A 21813-nucleotide genomic window follows, 5' to 3' on the forward strand; every position below is an offset into this window, starting at 1 on the left:
AGACCAAAATAGAGCCGAAGGGAGAGTGAATGTTGGACTTACATTCATCAGGTGGCCAGATACACTGTTCGAAATGAATGCTAACAGGCAAATATGTGGCACATAGGTATAAATATAATATGTCTTGTGGATATGTAAATAGGCAACTTTTTGCTTAAATGTTGGCTGAACTTTATAAGGTTACAATACCCTATGGAAATATGGCATTTACAGCTTGTTTTGTTGTGCCCAAGTGGCCAAAAATCAGTTAATACTGCTTTAATGTTTCATTGTATTACATTTTATTTGTTCTTACATTGAGTGCAAAGCCACAACCAGCTCATCAACACAATTGTCAGCAAAATCAAAGAACCAAAATCTTAGTTTGACAAAAATTATTAACACTCACTAGAGCCTTCAGTCACTCTGCCGCAAACCTTGAAAAACCCTAGATAACCCTGCAGAGGGCACCACTCTCACTTTTCTTTGATATTTGACCATGCCAGCCATGTATCGCTGCTTGGAAAGCTTGGAAGTTGCCTACAGCACACATCTTGAGCCACAGAAGACAATCTTGTATACCAGATCTGTGGGATTTGATGTTTCAGACGAGGGCTGATTTAACAGATATTACGTTTAAATCACGTCGCTAATGGCCAGCAGCAGCTGTATCTGCAAAAGGTTATGGGATTCTTACGGAGTATCCAATTCATCCCCGATGATCTGGGCTATAATTTAAAAAGCATGGCCTAAAAAAAGCTTCAATAAACAATAAGCATCTTCTCATCCTCGGTGGGTGTTTTGCCAGACTCCACCCACGCTGTGCGACATTTGGGATTTGTTATCTGAATTTTTCCCCTCCGCTACCGTCAGCATCTTACAGCACTGAGTGAGGCTGTTACTTTTCCAACAATCAGCACAAGTTTACTCCAAACTTTGGTGAAGAGAATAGTCTGTCTCAAAGCAATCATTCATAATAACACACGTGTAATGAGTTGCCAAGTCACACAGAGCAGAGGAAATATGGATTGTGTTAAATAGGATTTTGTTTTGCTTCTTGAAGTTCTTGAGTAGCATTTGTCTTAAGTTATTACAGCACTCATTGAAATGCACAGATATAGTTATTAGCTGAAGACAGAGTATTTTAAAAACATAATCATTGACCTCAATTTTAGTCATTCCCAAAAGACATTACTAAAATGAATGAAGTGAGAACAATCTAAGCAAGAGAGCGACTTTTCTGCATTTCTCCTCAGCTAACTCCAAGTGTGGCTACAAGAACAAAGTGTTGATTTATAGAGAGGAAAACAAATTAAAGGCTGGGATAGATTTCTTTTCTAACTGTAATATAATTACTCAAAATGAACATGTTCCTGAAATAAGTAAAAACAAGATTGCAAAGTATGTTGCTAAGAAACTCATTACAGCCCATCATTAGTGAGAACTCGAGCAAAAGCTTGTCTACCACCAAACAACCAAACCCTTTTACTGCTCTTTTTTTCCACCAACAGAGCCAGGGAGAGCTGTTTGGTTTTGTTTTTCCTTGTATCAGACTTAACAGAACTAGTATTCATGAAGTGATGCCACTCAGGTCTAGTGGTAGGGCAAAGTGATAGAGCTACATGGCCCTCCTAACTGTCATTGTTCAGAGGCACACTCCAAACCAAGTTTCATGAGAAATCATCAGTAAGATGGCTGAATAAGCAACAAAAGAAACTGACAAATGAATGTTCTTAATAATTATATGATGATAACCATGTTATCGTAATTTGATGCTGTTCCGACATTTGATGGTTGTTTTTTTTATAACAACCAAAGACTGTATATAAAGATGGACAATGCATCTCCACTTCCTTTGCGCAGCCGTGAATGTTGTTTTGGCTTCACTTTTGGGGCTGTCATGTTGTTCATCTTTACATACGGTCTAATAACAAACAAAACAAAGATACTGTTGATTGCTGATGTCTCGGTAGCTATAAAAGTAGTTAACTATCTTTAGATTGTTTTTGCTGATTTGTTTATCACATTCCCACTTTTCCCCCACATTCCCCAGTCACATCCCCCCTGAGATGGCATATGATGCCTGAAATTTAACTTAAGTCCAGCAGTAAAGTTGCTGCATTTGTTACTGCTCCTCTAAGATTGACGCAGACTGGCAGGGTAGAAGCACAGGTTGCTGACGTTAACTGACAGAGTATCGTTAGTGGCCTGGTAATGAAGCAGTATTCGGTTTTATCAGATGATTTGTTTGATTGACAGCGTGAAGCTTAAGTTATGAGTTTATTACAAGCGCCCTTGCTTTTCTGTTTCTATCAGATTATTGTGATAATTCTGTTATTGCCATAGTCACATCTGTTTACGTCAATGCCATCAATGACAATGACGATACAGATGATGTATCAGGGTCTTGAAGGGTTACCCCATTTCACAGGGGAAGACTACTCCCCCTTGTAACTCTATCCAAAGAGCAAAGGGGCACTTGAAAACAAGGGGTAGAGGTACAAATAAGAAATGAGACTGGGCCCAAATGACAGACTTAGGCATGTGTAAATGCATATAGAGGCCACACTTATGCACAGGTAGATACATATTGTAGAGAAGTAAATTCAGTAGAATATAAAAATAAACACATTCCAACGCTAATGTCACTCAAAAGATCTGTAAACATGTCTTTCATGAAATTGTTTAGTGAAACAGTTTGCTTATTTAAGACAGTTAAGATCTAATCTGTCTTGATTTTTTTTTATTTGTAGCAGTAGGACTAAATGTTTCCTGGAGAAGCACTGCAGCTTTTCTCTGCCTTTACTGCATTTCCCATGTAACAAGGCTGACACAATGTTGACACAAAGTTGCCAAAAAGAAGCCATCCATGTGCTGAAGACCTTCTCTTTGCTCATAATTGTCAGCCAGCTTTCTGACTCATAAAATCTTTGTATAATGAAAAGGTATAAGGTTTTTTTTACTCAGCTGAACAGATATTAGTTTAATATTTTGTGGAAATGTGTTTATTGGCTTTGTTTCTAGCTTAGCATAAATACTGGAGTCAGATGGAAACAGCTGGCCTGGCTCTGACCAAAACTGGAAAAAAAAAACATCCACCAGAAACTGCCTTATTTTATGTACCCGTACATCCACGGAAATGTAAAAATGACCATTTGTGGTTTTTATGAGGAGATATGTGGCAGAACTATTTCTTGGCAAACATTGATTTATCCATCTGCTCAGTGTTTCTGTATGGCCTTTTTAGTCATTGTGCTGGTTGCCAAATAAAGTGAGCAGAAGTTTTTGTTTTGGTCTTTGTGCAAGCAGGATGGTACCAAATCTGGCTGAGTTTAATCATAAACAGTGTCCAAACCATGTTTCAAGCCAGTCTCAACTCCCAAAACAGTTTTGCAAAACAATTTCCTGTCCCAAAATATACAATTAAAAAGATTATTGAGAACTTATTCCTGCAGTCACATTGAGCAAAACTGTAAGTGTTTCTCTGTTTCAGAGTCACAGCCACATTTACTGTACTATATACAAGATATAGTTAGCAGTAGACCTGCAGTAATCAACACTGCTTCAATGTCAAATACAGACCTTGGTCAAAGTTGATTTGCAAACAATTATCAGTGTTTGTTTAACCTGCACATACCAGAGGGTAACATTGGCACAATGAAGCCATGTAAGTGCAACAGGTCCTATTTGAAAGTCAATAAAGGACACTTTTCAGCTGCTGCAGAGCTATCTGCTGCTATAACTACTGTATTTCCACAATTTATAACTAGTATGCCACTCATTTATGGAGCTCTGTAAGACACTTCATTGTCATGGTCAATATGGTTCTGCAAATATTTCACCAAAAAAAGCCTTGTGTTAACAAAGAAAATGATTCTGTTGACAGAAATGTTGTCATAGGGCTTTTATTTTGAAATGGGCACAGGAAACGTTAAGTCAAAAAGAAAAACTTCAACTTTTCATGTCTGTGACAGATAAAGACATTGACACTGTGATGAAAGTTTGTATAATGTCAATATGATTATAAAAAAAAAACATTTGCACTATCTATTTTTTCTGAAACTGTGCGTGTCATGCAGAAGCAGGTGAGCCCACACCTGAGTAGCCCTGCTCACATCCGCATGGTGACTGCTCTAACCTGTTAACACTGGTGCCAAAAACAAAAACAAGCGGTTCCATGACGCACATGCACAGGCAGTGTGGCCCAGGCGTTAGGCAAAGGTATGGGCTAAAGTATCATGACTTGGACTCGAGTCACAAATTTGATGACTTCAGACTTGACAAAATAAAAAAAAGACTTGCAACTCAACTTGGACTTTAACTTTGACTCATAACTTCACTTGGATTTGAGTCTTTTGACTTGAAAATACTTGTGACTATCTTCAAAGTGTGAGACTTGAGTGCAAAGACTTGAGACTTAATTGTGACTTGCAAAACAATGACTTGGTCCCTCCTCTGCTCTTCAGTAAAATGTTTTCTCTTGCTTTCTGAGTTCTGCATATTAACTACAGTACATTACCCTGTGACTCAATAAATTGGGATCCTCATTCTTATCCACACTTCTCTCACCATACTGTATGTAGTGAACAACTTTGTTTTGTCTTTGCAGGGAGCTAAAGACCAAGATTGAAAAAGAAGACACCAAGAGAGAGCTGCTGGGCAACCAGACCAGCCTGACTGAGTCACACTGTATTCGATGTCTCCAGCCCTTCAAGTTCCTGGTCAACAGCAAGCGTCAGTGTCTGGACTGCCAGCTGTACATATGCAAGTCCTGCAGTCTTTACAACAAGAAGGAGCAGGGCTGGGTGTGCGATCCCTGTCGCATGACCAGGTAACAAATGACAAATTTTAAAAAATGAAACTTGTAGTGATTCCAAGTGAAGCCAGCACCATGGTTAAAAGATGAGAAATCTGACCAAAAAATCTGAGACCCATTCAGAAAGTGCCAAGCCCTGTGTGAAAGATACAATTGTCGGGATGCACAAAATTGGATTTTTTGCCAATATCCGATATGGAGACATATAACAACCGATATCCAATACCGATATCGATATATTTTTCCCCACCTAATTTTAGTGATCATCCAGTCTCTTCTGTAGTGGAATTAACATCATATTATACATGCATACTTTTATCATGATGGCCCACCAGCAGATGATGTTCATTTTATATCGGCCGGTAACAATGGCATGACGATATTATCATGAATCCCTTTCCCTTTCTTTCTTTTTTCTTAAGTTTTGGGTGGTGGTGTTGGATTTTTATTTAAACCTAACATGTCAAAAGAGATGGTTGTGCTCATTTATAACATCTAGCCTGGACAAACGTAACAAACCCCCCCTTGCTCTTGCAGAGGTCACATTAAAGTGAATAAGGCACTTCAGCATCTTGCATGGTTGTGACCTAAACACATCACTTCCGTTTCCGGGTATGATGGCGCCTGTGTTTAGCTCTGCTGCTGCCCGGCATTCCCATGGGCTCCTACCTGTTCTTTGTATTGCTCTGTTCGTTCTACTGCCAACGATGGATTTGCAGCTTGGGTGTATGATCGCCAGACTCTCCTGTTCATCAAGGTATCCATGGTGGATCATGGTGTTTCCACTCCTTGGAGTAGTCACCCGCAATCTGCGGCGCCTCCGTTCGTGTCAGTGGCTGCCGGCGTTCCCCGCAGTGGTTTGCAGCTTCAAGAAGGAGAGGGAGAAGGGCCGGAGTCCAGGTGAAGCTAAGATGGCTCTGGAGGTGAGGTGTCGCTGGAAAACGGCACCGTTCTCTTCTGATGAGCCATGGCTTGGTGTTTCCTGTTACTCTGTGGGATGATCTCCCTTTATCGATGGCTGCGACTGTCAGACTCTCCGTTCTCCGACCTGTGTTTCCTGACTGGGCCGGGGAGCTGATCTCGGCCCCTCCGGTGTGTGGAATACATCGGCGCGGTGGAGGGAGTCCGCCTCATCTGCGCTCCCTGCCTCGGGTTTCTCCTACCAACTGCAAGGAGTCGTCATCTCCCCAAATAGCGCTACTTAATGCGCGCCCCATAGTGAACAAATCGTTTATGCTAAACGACTTTGTCTTGTCTAAAAACTTGGACTTTCTTTTCCTGACGGAAACCTGGCAGAGGAATATGGAACTTGGCCCCCTCATTGAGCTCTGGTGCTCAGGTGCCGCTTTGTATGTCGCTCAGTGAGCACTGGGTCTTTCTCTTCCTTTGAGCTTCAAATGATTAAAATTGGACGTAAAAATCCATTTTACTGTATTTTAATTTACCATCCTCCTGGCCCAAAAGGCTCATTTTTGATTGAACTTACTGACTTCTTGGCCTCTGTTCTTAAGCTATCCAGATTTATCATTGCTGGTGATTTTAATGTACATGTTGATAATGTTTCAGACAGTTTTGCCTCTAGTTTTATTAACATCACAGAGTCTTTTAACCTTACTCAGCATGTATTAGGCCCTACACACGATAGAGGGCACACTCTGGATCTTGTTTTTACTTTAGGTTTGAATATTGATTCTTTATCCCTTGAGGATCTTTTTATTACTGATCACAATTGTATTTTATTAGATTTGTCTTTTCATCTGGATTCCTTACCCTGCCAACATATTATAAGCTCTCACATCCTTAACCACCGTTCTGCTGGAAAGTTCTCTGCTGCCTTCTACTTCGACTCTGATGTGGACAGTGACGTTGACACCTTGGTACATTCCTTTAATGATCACTGCCTTACTGTACTGGATGAAGTGGCCCCTATTAAAACTAGGCGGGCCCCCGATCAAGCCCTCTCCTTGGATAAATGACAATATTCGCTCTCTGAAGAGAGACTGTCGAAGGGTCGAGCGCCTATGGAAATCCACTCAACTGCATGTCCACTATCTTTATTTGAAAGGGTTCTTCTAGCGTCTTTTAATAAAAGTGTTATTTGAGATGGGTAATATTGTTACCCCTGCATCACCTGCTGTACCAATTTTCTCTGATAAGGAATGTAACAATTTTCTGTCTTTCTTTGTGGAAAAGATTGTGATCCTTGGTCCAGTTCTATTTGCCTTGTACATGCTTCTCCTTGGGCAAATAATAAAACAGTTTAAAGGTATCTCTTATCACTGCTACGCAGATGATATTCAGCTTTATGCTATTCTGTCAGCTCTAAATGACTGTGTGACAGCTATAAAAAACTGGATGGCCAATAACTTTTTGCAGCTTAACTCTGATAAAACAGAAATCCTTATTTCTTGTCCCTAAGATCAAGGATGGTCTAGGTTTTCATACCTCAATGGTTAAATCATCTGTCAAAATTCTTGGTGTCACTGTGAACCAGGCTCTGACTCTGGACCAACATGTGAAGTTATTGATCCGCTCTTGCTTTTTCCAGCTGAGGAACATTAGCCAAACTCAGGCCCATTGTGTCTCAAGCAGAGATGGAAATGTTGATCCATGCGTTTGTTTCGTCATGTCTGGATTATTGCAACTCTCTTTTTACCTGCCTCAGCAAATCGTCTCTGGATCGCCTACAACTAGTCCAAAACGCTGCTGCCAGACTGTTGACCAGGTCCCCCAAAAGGTCTCATGTGACTCCAATTTTAATTGCTCTCCACTGGCTCCCCATCAAATTTAGGATCCAATTTAAAGTTCTTGTGGTCACATATAGAGCTCTGCATGGTCAGGCACCAGCCTACATTAGAGATCTGCAGCCTTATGTCACCTGCTGGTAGTTCCTCGTTCTAGGCTGAAAACCAAAGGAGACTGTGCTTTTGAGGTTGTGGCACCTAAACTTTGGAACTCTCTCCCACTGAATTTAAGATCTGTGGACACCTTCAAAAAGCAGCTAAAGACCCATTTGTTTAGACTTGCCTTTGTTTGATTTTCTTTTTATTTTTTTCTTTTATATGTTATGTCTATTTTCTCCCTTTACTGTGTTTTATGTCTAAATGTATATTTCTTGCTTTATTGCCTCTGTAAAGCACTTTGTGACTTTTATGCTCTTGAAAGGTGCTAGATAAATAAAGTTTATTATTATTATTATTATTATTACTTCCATGAAGAAACATGCATAAATTCAGTGTTTTAATCTGTGCCTTTGTGGTTCTACACAGTTGTGATGGCCTTGGCTTTTGCTTTAGAACTTTACTGGTTATCTCTGTTGACCTGCCTTTAATCATGATAAAAGAATGAAAACTAATGTTTTCACGCTATGAGTAAACTGAAAATTATACACCAGTCACCAGTGAGATTGAAGGATTTACTGGCTTATGAATACTCTATTGGAGAGCTGCACAGCTATACAGCTTGGCCTTGTATTTTTATAACAAACCTCTCTTGTAAAGTAATCTGTGAAAACTAAAGAAACTATGAAACCATGGTGTTTGGTAGTTAATCCGTGTCATTGCACACTGTGGGTCTGACGCAAAGTTATTGATGGAAATTTGATAATAGTTTTGAAAGAAAATGAAAGCAAAGTACAAGCTAAGTCAAAAGATGCTTGAGCTATGCTTTAAAGTCCCACTGTAACATAGTTCCAGAATAAACTCGGTGATGTGTTTGTGAGTATGACAGCACTTAATCAATACATTTGTTAGCTTTTCAGCAGCTAGTGGGCAAACACTTTGATCTGACTTGGCAGCTCAACTGAGGTCTGAATATTTGTTAATGTGCAGTACATGAGTTACATGTATTTAAAATAGAATTTAATACAGCCAGCTCGTTCCAGCTCCATATGTAACCATTATACCGTTGTTTGCTCAGATGTGGCTCAGCACTGAAAAGCCCTTTCACTGAACTCAGCCTGTGTCTGGAAAATATCATGCTATGCATCTCATGCTTCAACCTGAACTTACCATAGCAGTCAACAATGTCTTGCTCTTGCTTTGTATGACAAAAGGCCTATTCAGTGTCTGTTGTAGGAATGTTTTATTACCACATAATTACTGGTAATACACTGATGATCTGTGTATGAAATCATTAGTACCAATTTTGCCTTTTCAATTTCCTTTAACAGGATCCTCAAGATTGGTACTTTGGAGTGGTACCATGAAAATGTCCGTGCCCGCTTTAAGCGCTTCGGCAGTGCCAAGGTGATGAGATCTCTTTTCAAGAGGTTGAGTGGAGAACCCAGTTGCTCCCAGAATGACCTTGAAGGTGAGTTTTATTATCAAAATGCCTTTGTGAGTGGTTTTCTGTACAGAAAATAATGTGAGGATTTGTTACAAAATTGACTTTTGAAAGGTTTCAGGAGTTTCCTTACATAATGCCTGCTTTATAAAGTGATTTAAATACTTGTATGTGGAATGTTTTATTTCTTGATCCACTTGTGAAAATTGGTAAGTGAATGGCTAGCCTGGTGAAACCATGCTGATCTCGCGAGCTCATATTCTATTTCGCTCCACAGATCAGTCTGGCCATGGAATCATAAACGCGAATTCTGGCATCAACTTTGGCTCACCGGGCCAATCGCAACCTTTTATTACTTTGGAGCGGGCTATTTGAAATCACGTCATCAGAATAGGAGGGACAAGGAGCGGAGTGAATGCATTTCGTAAACAACCAACATGGCTACTGATTTTGAAACTGCGATGGTAAATGTGTTGAACAAACTGGAATGTATATTTTCTTTAAAAGCAGAGCAAACGGCTGCACTGAAAGCTTTTATTGAAAAAAAGGATGTGTTTGCTGTCCTTCCTACGGGGTTTGGTAAAAGTTTAATTTATCAAGTGGCTCCGTTGATCGGGAAAAAGATGGGACTCAGTGAAAACCCAGTGGCTATTGTTGTTTCTTCGCTAGTTGCTCTCATGGAGGAGCAGATCAGGGAAGCGACCAAGCTGGGAATCACAGCCATGCAACTCGGAGTCCACAGTGAGGAGGAAATCCGCAAAGACGGCAACACTCTTTCCCACACATCATCACAGCTCATCTCCACTGCACGCTGCACTTGCTTGCTGGTCCGTTTACAGTGGCGTTGTGCTAGCCTACGTCACGTGTTTCGTTTAGTCTCATTGGTTTTTCGTTATTCCAATAGCGTGAAGGGGCACTTTGAGTGACAACTGCTGACACCACCCCTCGGGAATAGAGGAAATGCACAGTCCGTGTCCAGACCCATTCGCGTTTTGCGAATTGGGTCTGGCAATGCCAGGCTAGGTTAACACCCCTTTACTTAACAAATACTGTCACTGTGGCCTTTCAGCAAAGAGATTAACCCCAGCTGACGGGAGCTGCTCAGTGGTTTACATTCAGAAACTGTGGTTATTTTGGGCAGCTGCCAGGTTGGAGTATCTGTATGAATGTGAAGCAGTGCAAATGAAAGGTTACAAATGAGTTAGAATGTCAGTTGTTGGGTCAAGGTGACTTTGAAGAGCCAGTCATAAAAAAATTTCCATCTGTTCCACTCAGTTTTTTTTTACAAGTCCTCTGGAGGTGGTGCAGGTCAAAAGTTGAGTCACAGGGCATTGCTAAAGGTCAGCTTGAGCTTACCATTAAAAATCCCCAAAAAATGAAAGGCTTCAAGGAGACACAACAGCTGCACACTGCACTGTAAGTGCATGGAGAATGTGTATTAGCCCACTGAATCACACTCCCACATCTGATAATTGGTAAAACCTCACCATGACAAGTGTGTCACATGTGTGGGTTGTGTCAGTTGTCAAGTTTAAGTTTAAGAATTGGACTTGGTGATGTACTATTTTTTCTAAGAGAAGCTCATTTTACCTAAATGAACAACAAGTTCTTCATGTTGCAAGTAGCATGAACATTATTGAAATGAATGCCTTTGCAGTTACCAAATCTCAGTCATAAGGTTGACCACATACAGCATATCAGACAGTACTCGCCACTATCATAAAAACACCAAATTAGGGGATATAATTTTAAAGAATGGTGTTCACCCCTCCAGTAGCTCTCCATACACTTGGAGAATCTATAACAAGAACCAACATCTTCCTAAGAGCCATCGCTGTATTTCTTGTGTGTCGCCCACACGTCTATGAGACCCTTCATTTTTCTGACTCTGAGTCACAAGAATTAAATTTCCTTTCTCTTTTTCAGATAGCAAGCCGTCATCAACAGTCTGCCAAATCTGTCACAGGGATTTAATCTCTTCCATCTTTCCTGTTTTTCCGGCTCTGGCTCCTCACAGCTGTGCCGAGTGCTGTCTCATGCCTGGTTATGGCTCAGGCCAGGTCCGCCAATGTCAGGTTTTTGTCCTTAACTGACCAGTGCGCTTGGAAGCTTAGCCTTGTCAGACATTTACAATGACTGCTGTACCTCTTTAGACATTATTACCAGAGACACTCATGTGGTGAAAAGCCCTGTTTATGTTTGCTGCTGGTGTTTAAAGTCTAATGCGGTGACGGTATTGAGGCCTCATCAAAACTTTTCCAGCACTTTTTGCTCTCTTTTTGAAGTCCTTCACGCAGCATTGCCAATATCCTCTGGCCAAATCCATAGCATATAAAACAAGTGCCCTTGAAGCACACTGTATATCAGCTTTAACCATTATTATACACAGCAGGTCTCCAAGTGAGATCATAGCATCAGGAGATCAATGAGTTATGAGGGACAGCCGGGACTCCTGGTACTGCTTACGCTGAGTCACCCTCGAGAATTTTGGGACAGGATACAGAACGAGTTAGTTTGCTGGCTTAGCCCGACGGGCCTTGTGATCATCCAGTCACATGTCTCCCATTCTGTGCCTGGAATTGAAGGATTCAGTCCTGCAGAGCTCCACCGACCAGAAGCAGAGAGGAGGACAGGGAAAGAGACGGAAAGAGGGAGGGCGAACAAAACTTTTGTTTGTCATGTATTTATGTGGAATCCAGCTCACAGAGGGTGCACAGATGCAAGCTTTATTTATGAAATACAGCCATAAATATGCATGTTAACAGATGCATTACGTTTAAAATGCTCTGCAACTCATCACATGTGGACATTCATGTGACCACGTGGATTAAAGTCAACATGCATGACTGTACACTCCGACACACATGCATTCTTTTGCTGTGTTTTTACTGTATGTATTCTGCTGTGGTCCGTTGGGCCCCCAAAGCTCGGAGGGTGTCATCCTATTTTCTCTGCAGTTTCTTTTGTGCACGTGGGGAGCTGTAACACTGATGCTAACAACAGAGCCTTTGTTCACATTCGCTGCATTAAAAGGAGTTTAATTTAATTAGTTGGCTGACCTCGACTCTTCAGTTTAACAGTGCTACTGCTGCTTCTGCTTCTGATTATAATTTATGTGGAAAGTAAGGACTACCTGAATTATCCTGAATTTGCTGAACTATTTATTACAGTTACTGAATGGCAAAATTGCAAAACTAACTTCATCAATTTTCTATTCAAATTGTAATTAAACACAATGAAATAAGATGTGTCTTGTTTCATCTTTTCTGTTTTCCAGAGCCTCATGAATACGATACACAGAGCATACCGGAGGTCCATGGTAAGTAGACTAAACTAAATGACTAATCCAAATCATAAGCAAAGGTCAGGTATTGTTGACAGATATCTCTGTTGATTTGAAAATACTTTTTTTTTCTTCTTTTATTCAATAGTTTGTTGCTTTCTACCAAATATTACCTCAAGTAGCCTAAAAACAAGGCTGTGTCTATGTCATGCTAGTGGCTCTGTGGGGCTGTACTTTAGCCTAGCAGTGCTTTGAACTAAATGCTAACATCATCATGCTGATATGCTGATGCATTTGCTGTGTTCCATTTACCTCAGAAGTCAGAAGTTGAAGCTGGGCATGACGCACTCAAGTTAAACACATGCCAGTACAAGAAGTTGGAAAACCAAGACAGTTCTAGCTAACTTAGCCATTGTTAGGAATAGCCGCTGTTGCCTGGGCCTGCGTAGTGTCCTGCGGCCTCTGCGGCTCCCTGGTCTTGGGGTCTGGGCGCCCCTGCAGTCTTGGGGTGCCATACCGCCCCCCTTCCCCCGCAGGGCTGGCCCTGGATCCTGGTGATGGTTTTCATAAAGACATTGGGAGGGTTCAAATACATGCATGCATGTTTGATACTTCAGCTCCGCATCGCAAAGAACCGATGGGATCACTCCAAAGGGGCCCACTTGCGTCTCAAACCTACCACACCGCACTGGCAGCTCTTCTCTACAAACGGGCTTTCCCCCTCCACCAAGACTCTCACATTTTTGGTGTTCAGTATAGACTTCTCTTTTGTTTTTGTTTTTCAGTACAGTATAGTAGACATGTATATGTTTATTTTTGATAATCTGCATGGAGCACAACCACCTCAAGGCCACAATACATCAGCTACACTGCCTGTTTCTCCCCTGTTTTTTTTGTTTGTTTGTTTATTTGTTTGTTTGTTTTTCCTCCTTCTTCTCCGCATGCACTGTCACTATACAACTCAGGACTTAAGCACCTCCCCCCTCCCCCTTGCTTGTTTCCTTACTTCCCCCTTGACACACTTTGGTGTATCACGGCCCTCTCTGACTCATATTAGGAAGTTTTTCCAATAAAGGCTGTTAGGCTAGTCTCCAGGGAGGGTGGGTGACGGTCACAACCACGCATTATGGGTATAAAATACTTGACTGCAAGATTAACAGTGCATCAATCTTCACAAGAAGCTTACACCCTTTTGTGACGCTAAGCTATGAAGACCAATGCAGACAAGTAGGGGGAAAAAAAAAAGGAATAGCCGTTGATAACATCACGTTCAGCACATTATATTTAATATATTTTGTGTATTGAAGCTGGAGCCATTTTGTTGTTGCTATGAAAGTTGCTCAGTGGCGCATGAAGCCAGAAAAAGCTCTATGTATGTGTACAAAATTACTCGGATGATCTGCACAGTTTCCACACTGGGTCCACAGAGCAAGTGCACCAGAGACTTCTGCTGGCCAACCCAGCTTCTTCTAGTTTAGCACTACACTAATTTAAATGGGGATGAAATTATTTAATTTCACAGCTCTTCTAGAATTTCCAAATGTTATCAGACCATATAGATTTAATCCTGATAGTGGACTGAGTCATTTCAAGGGGATTTAACACTCAAACAAATGTATCTACTGGTAGACAGTTGTCTCTTTCACAATGTAAGTCTATGGGAAAAAGTCTTTCTGGGCCCAATGGCATCACGTGACAGACCCAGGAGTTGTAATTCCACAGCACACTTCCTGGGGGTCTGCACTATGTGGCAAATCCTGTTAATTACAGCTGTGTGCTGGTCACATTGTGTGCACTGATTGTCAGACATTTCAGAGTCACTTTCAGTCAGTCTGTGTGGTCAAGGCTGGATTGCCATCCAGACAATGTTGCCCTTTATAAATCAAATGCTACTTGGTTTGTTGTAACTTGATTAATTGCAAATTTGTTTGGGGACTTTAAGGTGGGTCCTTCGTGTTACCTGTTTTGTTGTCATAGTAAGGGGCCCTTCACATTCCTATGCGCAACCATGTTTCACAATATGACCACAAAAAGTGGTCAGTTAGAGTCCAATAAATTTTCCCCCAAGGCCCTTTCGAGGCTTTACTCAGCCATGTGTGTGGTCTTCTTAGGATCCATTCTGGAATCACATGAATGTTTAATTACTAGTATGCTGCCTAGTTTACTAACAGTTTAGTCACAATATTTAGGATGGTAATGAATAAACACAATGATAGTGCAAATCCGGGTAATTTGAAATTTAGTCTTAGTATTGAACATTCCCATTAGACTATTAAAGTGATCCATATAAACCTTGCAGTTTTGAATGTCATATACAGTGGGCACAGTGGTTTGGGAATGGACCAAATGGTTCTGGTTAGGCTGGCACAGTCAGGGCTCGCCTGGCTTTTATTCACATTGGCATATCAAGAGTAGAAAAGCAGAGCCAGGGAAGTGTTAGTCAGGGAGAGTCAGCAAGGTTTAAAACAAATATGGTTAGTGGCAAGTATTTCTATTACTTCATCATTATCATTAGAGGTAGTAGTAGTAATTATAACAGTAATGGTGCTTGAAGGTTTTTTTGTGTCCATCTGCAAAAAAAAAAAAAAATCCTGCAGATTATTTCAGAGTGATGTAGCAAAAGTCTATCAAATTGATTCATGTTGGAAATGAGTATTAGTGCAGTAACTATTTGCAGCTGTTTATTGTAATGTGCATGAACCTAATCTGTAATGCTGTTGTTCTGCTCAGGCTTTCAAGTTTATCTCTTTATTGGCTGATCTGGGAAGCTCATTCTTGAACACATCTCTGGAGCTTTTGTTGTTCCCAGCGTCTCCTTCCTCTCCCTCTCACTATCCAACAGGGAACTGTTACGTAGAATTGCAGCTCACTCATAAACACTTTCATAAAGAGGGGCTGAAAACACACATCTGCCTGATGGAAAAAAGAGCATTTGATTTGCTGCATGACCTGCAGTTTGCATCTTGCTGTAAAGACAAAGGTTATTAGGTTAACTGTTATGTAGCTGTTTTGTAAGAGGTGTAATTATCTACTCAGTCAGCCTTGTGTGACTTTAGGTTTGCTCACAAATGCAGGCATACAGAGAAATGCCAGATTATTTTATTTGTGTACTGCATTACTTTCCAGAAATCATACACTATTTTTGCACAGTATGATTTCATTCAGTTACTGTTAAAAGCTTCAGGTTAACACTAACATGTCTGTCTTCTTTATCAGCAGATGGGTATGAGGAGAACAGTATGGACACAACGGATTCACAATACTACAAGGGGGTATGGAAACTAGCTTGTTCTATTATGGTTAAAGAACAAGTACATGTGGTTCTTTTCCCTGTGCTTTCCTATTAACGGCCTAATCTTTGTTTGCTTGTTGAGAACATTAAATGAATAGGCAGCTTGTAGCTATTTTGTAGGTACTTAAGTTTTAGTGAGTCTGTGGCCAGCAGAAGGCATTCCTGTGATATGCATCATAAAACAAGAAGCAGATACCTATCTGTTCCCAGACAGCAGAACATGAGCAGTTCAGGTTTTTTCTCGCTTTATTAATGTTGAGACCTCAACACATAAGAACCCACAAATACTACCTGATTCATTTCAGTTGTATTGATTTGTTGCCCACACCTAACATGTTTCAGTTTTCTTAATTAAAAGATATTCCAGTGAGGGGAACCAAATCTCATCTGCAAAACATTCAAGTCCAAATGAGCATTTTGCATGCACATGTTTTTTGAAAGAACTCAGAGTTTGCAAGGCTCTACGGTGCTCAGCTCTGATTTTTGTCATGCTGACGGCTCCTTCCTGTGTTAAAAAGCAGAGGTGTTTTCTACACAGGTTATCTATGTGATCTAGGCCACCCCTCACAACTGGAATGCCTTGACAGCTTGTGATGACTAAGGTTAGGCACAGTCCAACCAGCAATGACGGTGGTGCACTGTGGGTAAATACCAAGCTGTCATACATAATCACACACATAAAAGAGGCAGAGCAGAGTTGAAAGAGCCTCTGGTTCAAGTCCTGAGATTGTAAAAATGGCGCACTGAGTCCACTGGAATTCGTCATAAAAACCAAGACTACTATTGTTTATACCACAGTCTCTGTGTAATGAGGGAGCTAAGCTTTGTTTATTTTCAATCACTGCAGCGCCTGCTGAGTAGAAAAAATGTTGACAGGACTCTTGGGCTGTGCTGGGTCTCCGGATGCTTTGCCTTTGTTTCCAGTGTGGCTCCCGATTAAGGTTTTGTTTATAACTTATATGATTAGACTTTTGATGGATGTTGCAAAAAGACTGACTACAAGAAGGCCATGTGGTGCTTCCTGCAACCCTTGTTTGATTTTCACTTAGACAGAGTGCCCTCTACTGCTCCAACTATAGTATTGCCTTTTGAAACACCTCACTGATCCCTGACCAGAAACTTTTCTGATATTTTCATCCACTTAGAGGTGTTACAGTGTAACCACATGGTGGATTGTGGAGCCTGTAGGGATTCAGTGTCCTATTCAAGGACTCTTGGATAGAGTGGCTCCTCTGTTAACAACACAGGGCTTCAACCTGAGACCCTGTCTTTCTTGGCCACATAGCCCAATAGCATATAGCACGTTCTGCTAGCCCCAGTTTGTTTTTCTTCTAATGTCACATTTAAGTAAAAGTGCTAAATATACATGTCTCCCTCTCCAAAAAAATATAAACCTAGCAACCAAGACTGTTTAACAACACTTGCCACTGTTCTGAGAGACTCTTTTAACCACCTGGAGGAAAAATTATTCCATCTGCTGCACATTAAAAAAGATTCTTAACTCAGTTCCCAAGACTTTTTCCTAATCCAAGCAAAAATGGCATATGTACATGCTCAGTTTGTACAATGTAGTATTATTAAAAATAGTATTGTTAGTTAGATTGGCATTTATTTAGTTAACTTTCCAATTTTATATTTTCATACAAATACCACTTTTATATTTTGCTTGAGTTTGACAAAAGGAGCAAAAACATATTGTATGTCATTTCTGGCTGCCAGATGATTTTTTTGTTTGTTTTTGGTTTGTTTTTTTGTGCAACTGACAATTTCTTGTTGTGTTTCTGAAGATTCTAGCAATACCCTCAGTAACTGTTGTTATTCATCCTTCTGGGTTCTTTAAAGACTGCTAGATATATATTTTGAGAGGAACAAACTCTGTTTGTGTGTTCTCCCAAAGAAATAATTAGTAAATCATTTCCATCGTGCTTAATTTTTGATAATCTCAATGTGAGAAGTGTTTTGCAATGGTGAGAATTTGGGAATCCTTCTTATCCTCTCCTTTCCTCTTTTCTCCTTGGGTCTACACTTGTTTATTTGAATCATCTTTCTTACCTCCCTACTCTCTCCTCTCTATTGGTGATGGTGTTTCCCTTTCTGCTTTCCAAAGATGAAAAAGGCCAAAAGGCGGCTAACTGTCGATCCCTTTGATTTTGAACCGGGCTTTGACAACTTCATCTATTCAAGAGGACGGCCAAACCAGGTAGAGGCTGAATGACACCAGAACCAGCTTTTCTCCAAACCAAAGTAATTTGCATGCCTTCATACAAGGGGCCCATTGTCTGTTCTTTCTTTAGCTCATTTCTGTTCTCCTTCTTCACTAAACATTGTCTGGTTTGGCAAGACAATATTACATTATTCATTCATTTTCGTGTCTGGACTCATTGTGTTCATCCCAGTATGCACAGAAACAAACACATTGCGTAAGGCTCATTAACCGCATGCTTTGACCAGACAGCATTTCACCAAATATAAAGAGACACAAGTCACATGAAACCAAGTCACAATGGCTGTATCATTAAGGGATCACATGGCAAATAAATTCTTAAAAATTAAATGTGATGAACTGTAAAAGTAGAGTTGTTGCATTATTGGCCACAACCAACATATTAAACATCAACACATCAAACTACTGCCAGGAAGAACACCAAATCAAGAGGCTAGTCAGCTTAGTTGTAATTTTATAAATGTAGATAGCTTTGGTCACATTTATAAAATCTGAACAGTTTAACATAACTCATAACATAACATTACTGCTGTGCCACAACTTGCAGCTCCACTCATTATGTCATTGTAGCCCACTGTGTTTCATGATCGTTGTTTGATTTCATTATTTCTATTATTGATCAATACAAGAAAAGTTATTTAGTTTGCCGCCACAGCAAGACTGTAAAGCTATGTATGCATGATGATGTTAGCAACTGCCTTTTTTAAGACATGTAAAACCTTCACAATTCAAGAGTGTGGTATTTACTAACATGTAAGTCATAGAACAAAATATGAAAGTCTCTTCAGCTTGTGTTACCTGCAGACATCTAGCCAAAAACCCCTTCAGAAAACCTATTGACTTTGAGATGAGAGAACTGGGAGTACAAAAATGCCAACTCATTTCCGAGATTTAGGACTCATTCCTGAGGCTTTCTTTTTTACCCTCATTTTTTAAATCATACCTTTGTGACAACACCAGCCTTCTTTTTCTGACACATAGTTTCTTTTTAACCCTAAAACAGCATCAGTACGAGCATCATCAGCTCCTCTGTACCAATGAACAGTTTGTCACAATAGCACTCACCACTCTCCATCCTCATTCTTAGGCCCCAGTCTCCCATAACATCATGGACATGGATGTAGGTGAGAGGGAGTCAATGCTTGCTGAGGCCGATATGGCCTCTGTTTTCCACCAGATTTTGGAGGAGCAACGCAAAGGTCTGCATCTGGGAATGGCTCCACAGCAAGGTAAGGAAAGGACAAAACACATCTCGGGTCACCTAAAAGGTTTCAACAAACTTCTCTAAAGTATGTGGGTATAAAAACAGCAAATTTACACATAGCTACAGCACACAAATGAAGACCTAGTGACAGCAGCAAGTACCGTGTAAAGTAACCCACTGTAGTGTTAGTAACAATGTTAACTTATTTGGAGAAACACAGTTAAAAGGGCTAACTAGCTAAAACAAAAATGCCTTACTTCCGTAAACCACAGTCTATAAAAATAATGGATGTAGATGCCTTGTCGTCACCCATCAGTTTGTGGACTCGAGATGGACATTTCAGCTGTAGCCATTTTGGGTTTTTTTTGCAGCCAGAAGAGACCATATTTGGGCGAGAGGCTGGAACTGTGGATGAGTGAGGGGTTTATCTGACTCAGATGCTGAAGACAGTATCGGCAGACCACCCTTAATTATGCAAAACTTTAAGCCTTAATAAAATGTAACGGGATGAGTTATTTAAAAATTCACCCCCTGTGAGTTGTCATGACGGAGGAAATTAGCTGTAGAGACCAAGACTGTATTCTCTTCCATGCTAACAGCTAACGGTTAGCTAGTTAATGTCAAAATGTGCACACAGAAATAGTAATGTTTGTTCAGTCATTGTGTTTATAGACTTTACAAACACCAGATTAGTCTAAACAGTGATATAGTGACATGAAAAATGTGAGATATTCCTATATATATGTAGCTAAACTCTGCTGATTTTCTACCCAGTATTTGTAAACAACAAGGCGATTCCCTCCGAAAGGGACACTAACAACTCAAAGTACACATCAAATAAAATTTCTCCAAACATGTTTTTTGTTATTTTAGGTAGTTATTATCACGCTAATGTATGTTCAAGTGTTCATTTCCCCCAATAAATTGATTTATAAACACAGTCTGACCATCTCGAGCTTTTATTTTGGTACTTCGGTGACTGGCAGTGTGAATTTGCATATTAGCTTAATATTTAGTTTCACCCAGAACATTTAGATTTAACATTTAACATTTAGATTTAGATTTAGCATTTAACATTTAGATTTAGATTTAATATTTAGATTTAACATTTAGATTTAGATTTAGCATTTAGACTTAGATTTAATATTTAGATTTATATTTAGATTTAGATTTAATATTTAGATTTAGATTTAGCATTTAGATTTAACATTTAGATTTAGATTTAATATTTAGATTTAGATTCAATATTTAGATTTAACATTTTAAGTTAACAAATATTGCTGTAAATGTGGTAAAAGGTGACATTAAAAAATTCACAACACTTTTTTAAACATTGTTTGAAGCTAAATGTGGCAAAATGTTGATGTTATTTTCAGCGTGAGCCACTTTACAAACGGCATCCCATAGTACACGACTGTTCAGGCTCAGGCAAGGTTGCAAAACAGTTATTGGGCATGTCTTTGTAACAAACATATGTTTAACCAGAAATAAATGCGTTCAAATTATAATCCAAAAAAACTTTTAACTAACTAGCTTCTGCTATTTATAGCATCGTGGGTTTTCTATCCCCCAAAAAGGGGCACTGTCTAGATGTTTTGGGAAGTATCCACATGTGCCATATGTGTTACATTGTGTAGAATGACATTAGCTGCTTGTGATCACCTTGTCACTACGTTTTAGCAAGAAAACAGTTTTATGAAATAACCCAGCCTGAGGAACGTACAGAGCTGGAGGAAATTAAAGAATTTCTTCTTCAGCAGTCTAACAAACACTTGCTGCTATTTATGTAACTGTGCTATTAGGATCAGCTGGTCATGTTTCTGTTATAATAGTCATGGTGACTGTTCGAAATGTATGGTTTTTTCAGCCTAACATACTGTGGAGCACTGACTGAATACCTGAAAAAAAAAATACTAAAAATCACATGTTCATTTTTTTGCCTGCCTAAAATAAATGTGGAAACAGTATTGCTCATTTTATGTATTAATTTACCTTTTTATTTTTTTCTAGATAACCTTGCATACCCAGACAACCAACCTACTCCATCTCACTCCATCTCCCAACTCAGTTACTCCTCATGTGGCAGTGGAAGTGCTTGGGGCCCCCGGGGCAGCAGCAGCTATCTGCCCGGCCCCGATGACCTAGAGGAAGATGACCACTGCCAGCACTACCCTCTCTACCAGTCTCATCTGGGCCACTGCAGCCACACCTCCCAGGAGAGCCTGAACTCACCAAAACCTTCGCCACAGGTTTTTAATATCATGCATATTATTATCTTATATGAAATCCTCATGACATTAAATTTCTTTGGCAGATGGCTTTGGGACACTCAAAAATTCATTTTTTATGTTTTTCTGAAGTAGCCTATAAATGATGCATTCAGCTCATAAATCATGACACATTTTCTCCCCCACACTGATTGCTTTTAACAATAAAAAAGTACCAACAGCAGTGATTCTGGCCCTGGTACTACTTGGTATGGAATCAAAACCAATTTTTTGGTTTGATCACCGCACCCTATTCCACACCTCATAACACATGCAAACACATGAATCAGAAACTTAATTCACATTCAACCTCCTTATATAATCAGTTCCCATCATAGCAAGGATACTCTGTCTGATATCAATTAACTTTACTGATGTATATAAAACCCATATGACTATTATTGATGGATTATAAAAGTTTAATGTTCAAGATTTTCCTTCCTTGGAACAGAAAAAAAATCATT

The 21813-nt window shown here is 39.9% G+C and overlaps 1 protein-coding gene across 7 annotated transcripts in view; it reads left to right on the forward strand.

Moving 5' to 3' along the window:
- The window catches only part of mlphb (melanophilin b), a 68948-nt gene that overhangs the window by 18757 nt on the left and 28378 nt on the right, over positions 1 to 21813 (forward strand). For 4 of the 7 annotated variants that reach the window (XM_049594256.1, XM_049594258.1, XM_049594257.1 and 1 more), the window contains exons 3-9: positions 4589 to 4810; positions 8967 to 9106; positions 12357 to 12398; positions 15579 to 15634; positions 17762 to 17854; positions 18966 to 19107; positions 21093 to 21331. In XM_049594256.1, coding sequence (XP_049450213.1) covers positions 4589 to 4810; positions 8967 to 9106; positions 12357 to 12398; positions 15579 to 15634; positions 17762 to 17854; positions 18966 to 19107; positions 21093 to 21331 — 934 coding nt within the window. The remainder of the gene's footprint in view (positions 1 to 4588; positions 4811 to 8966; positions 9107 to 12356; positions 12399 to 15578; positions 15635 to 17761; positions 17855 to 18965; positions 19108 to 21092; positions 21332 to 21813) is intronic. The other 3 variants (XM_049594260.1, XM_049594262.1, XM_049594263.1) reach the window with 3 other exon arrangements.

This window comes from Epinephelus fuscoguttatus, linkage group LG13 (genome assembly GCF_011397635.1).
Source record: "Epinephelus fuscoguttatus linkage group LG13, E.fuscoguttatus.final_Chr_v1".
In the NCBI taxonomy this organism is placed as follows: domain Eukaryota; kingdom Metazoa; phylum Chordata; class Actinopteri; order Perciformes; family Serranidae; genus Epinephelus; species Epinephelus fuscoguttatus.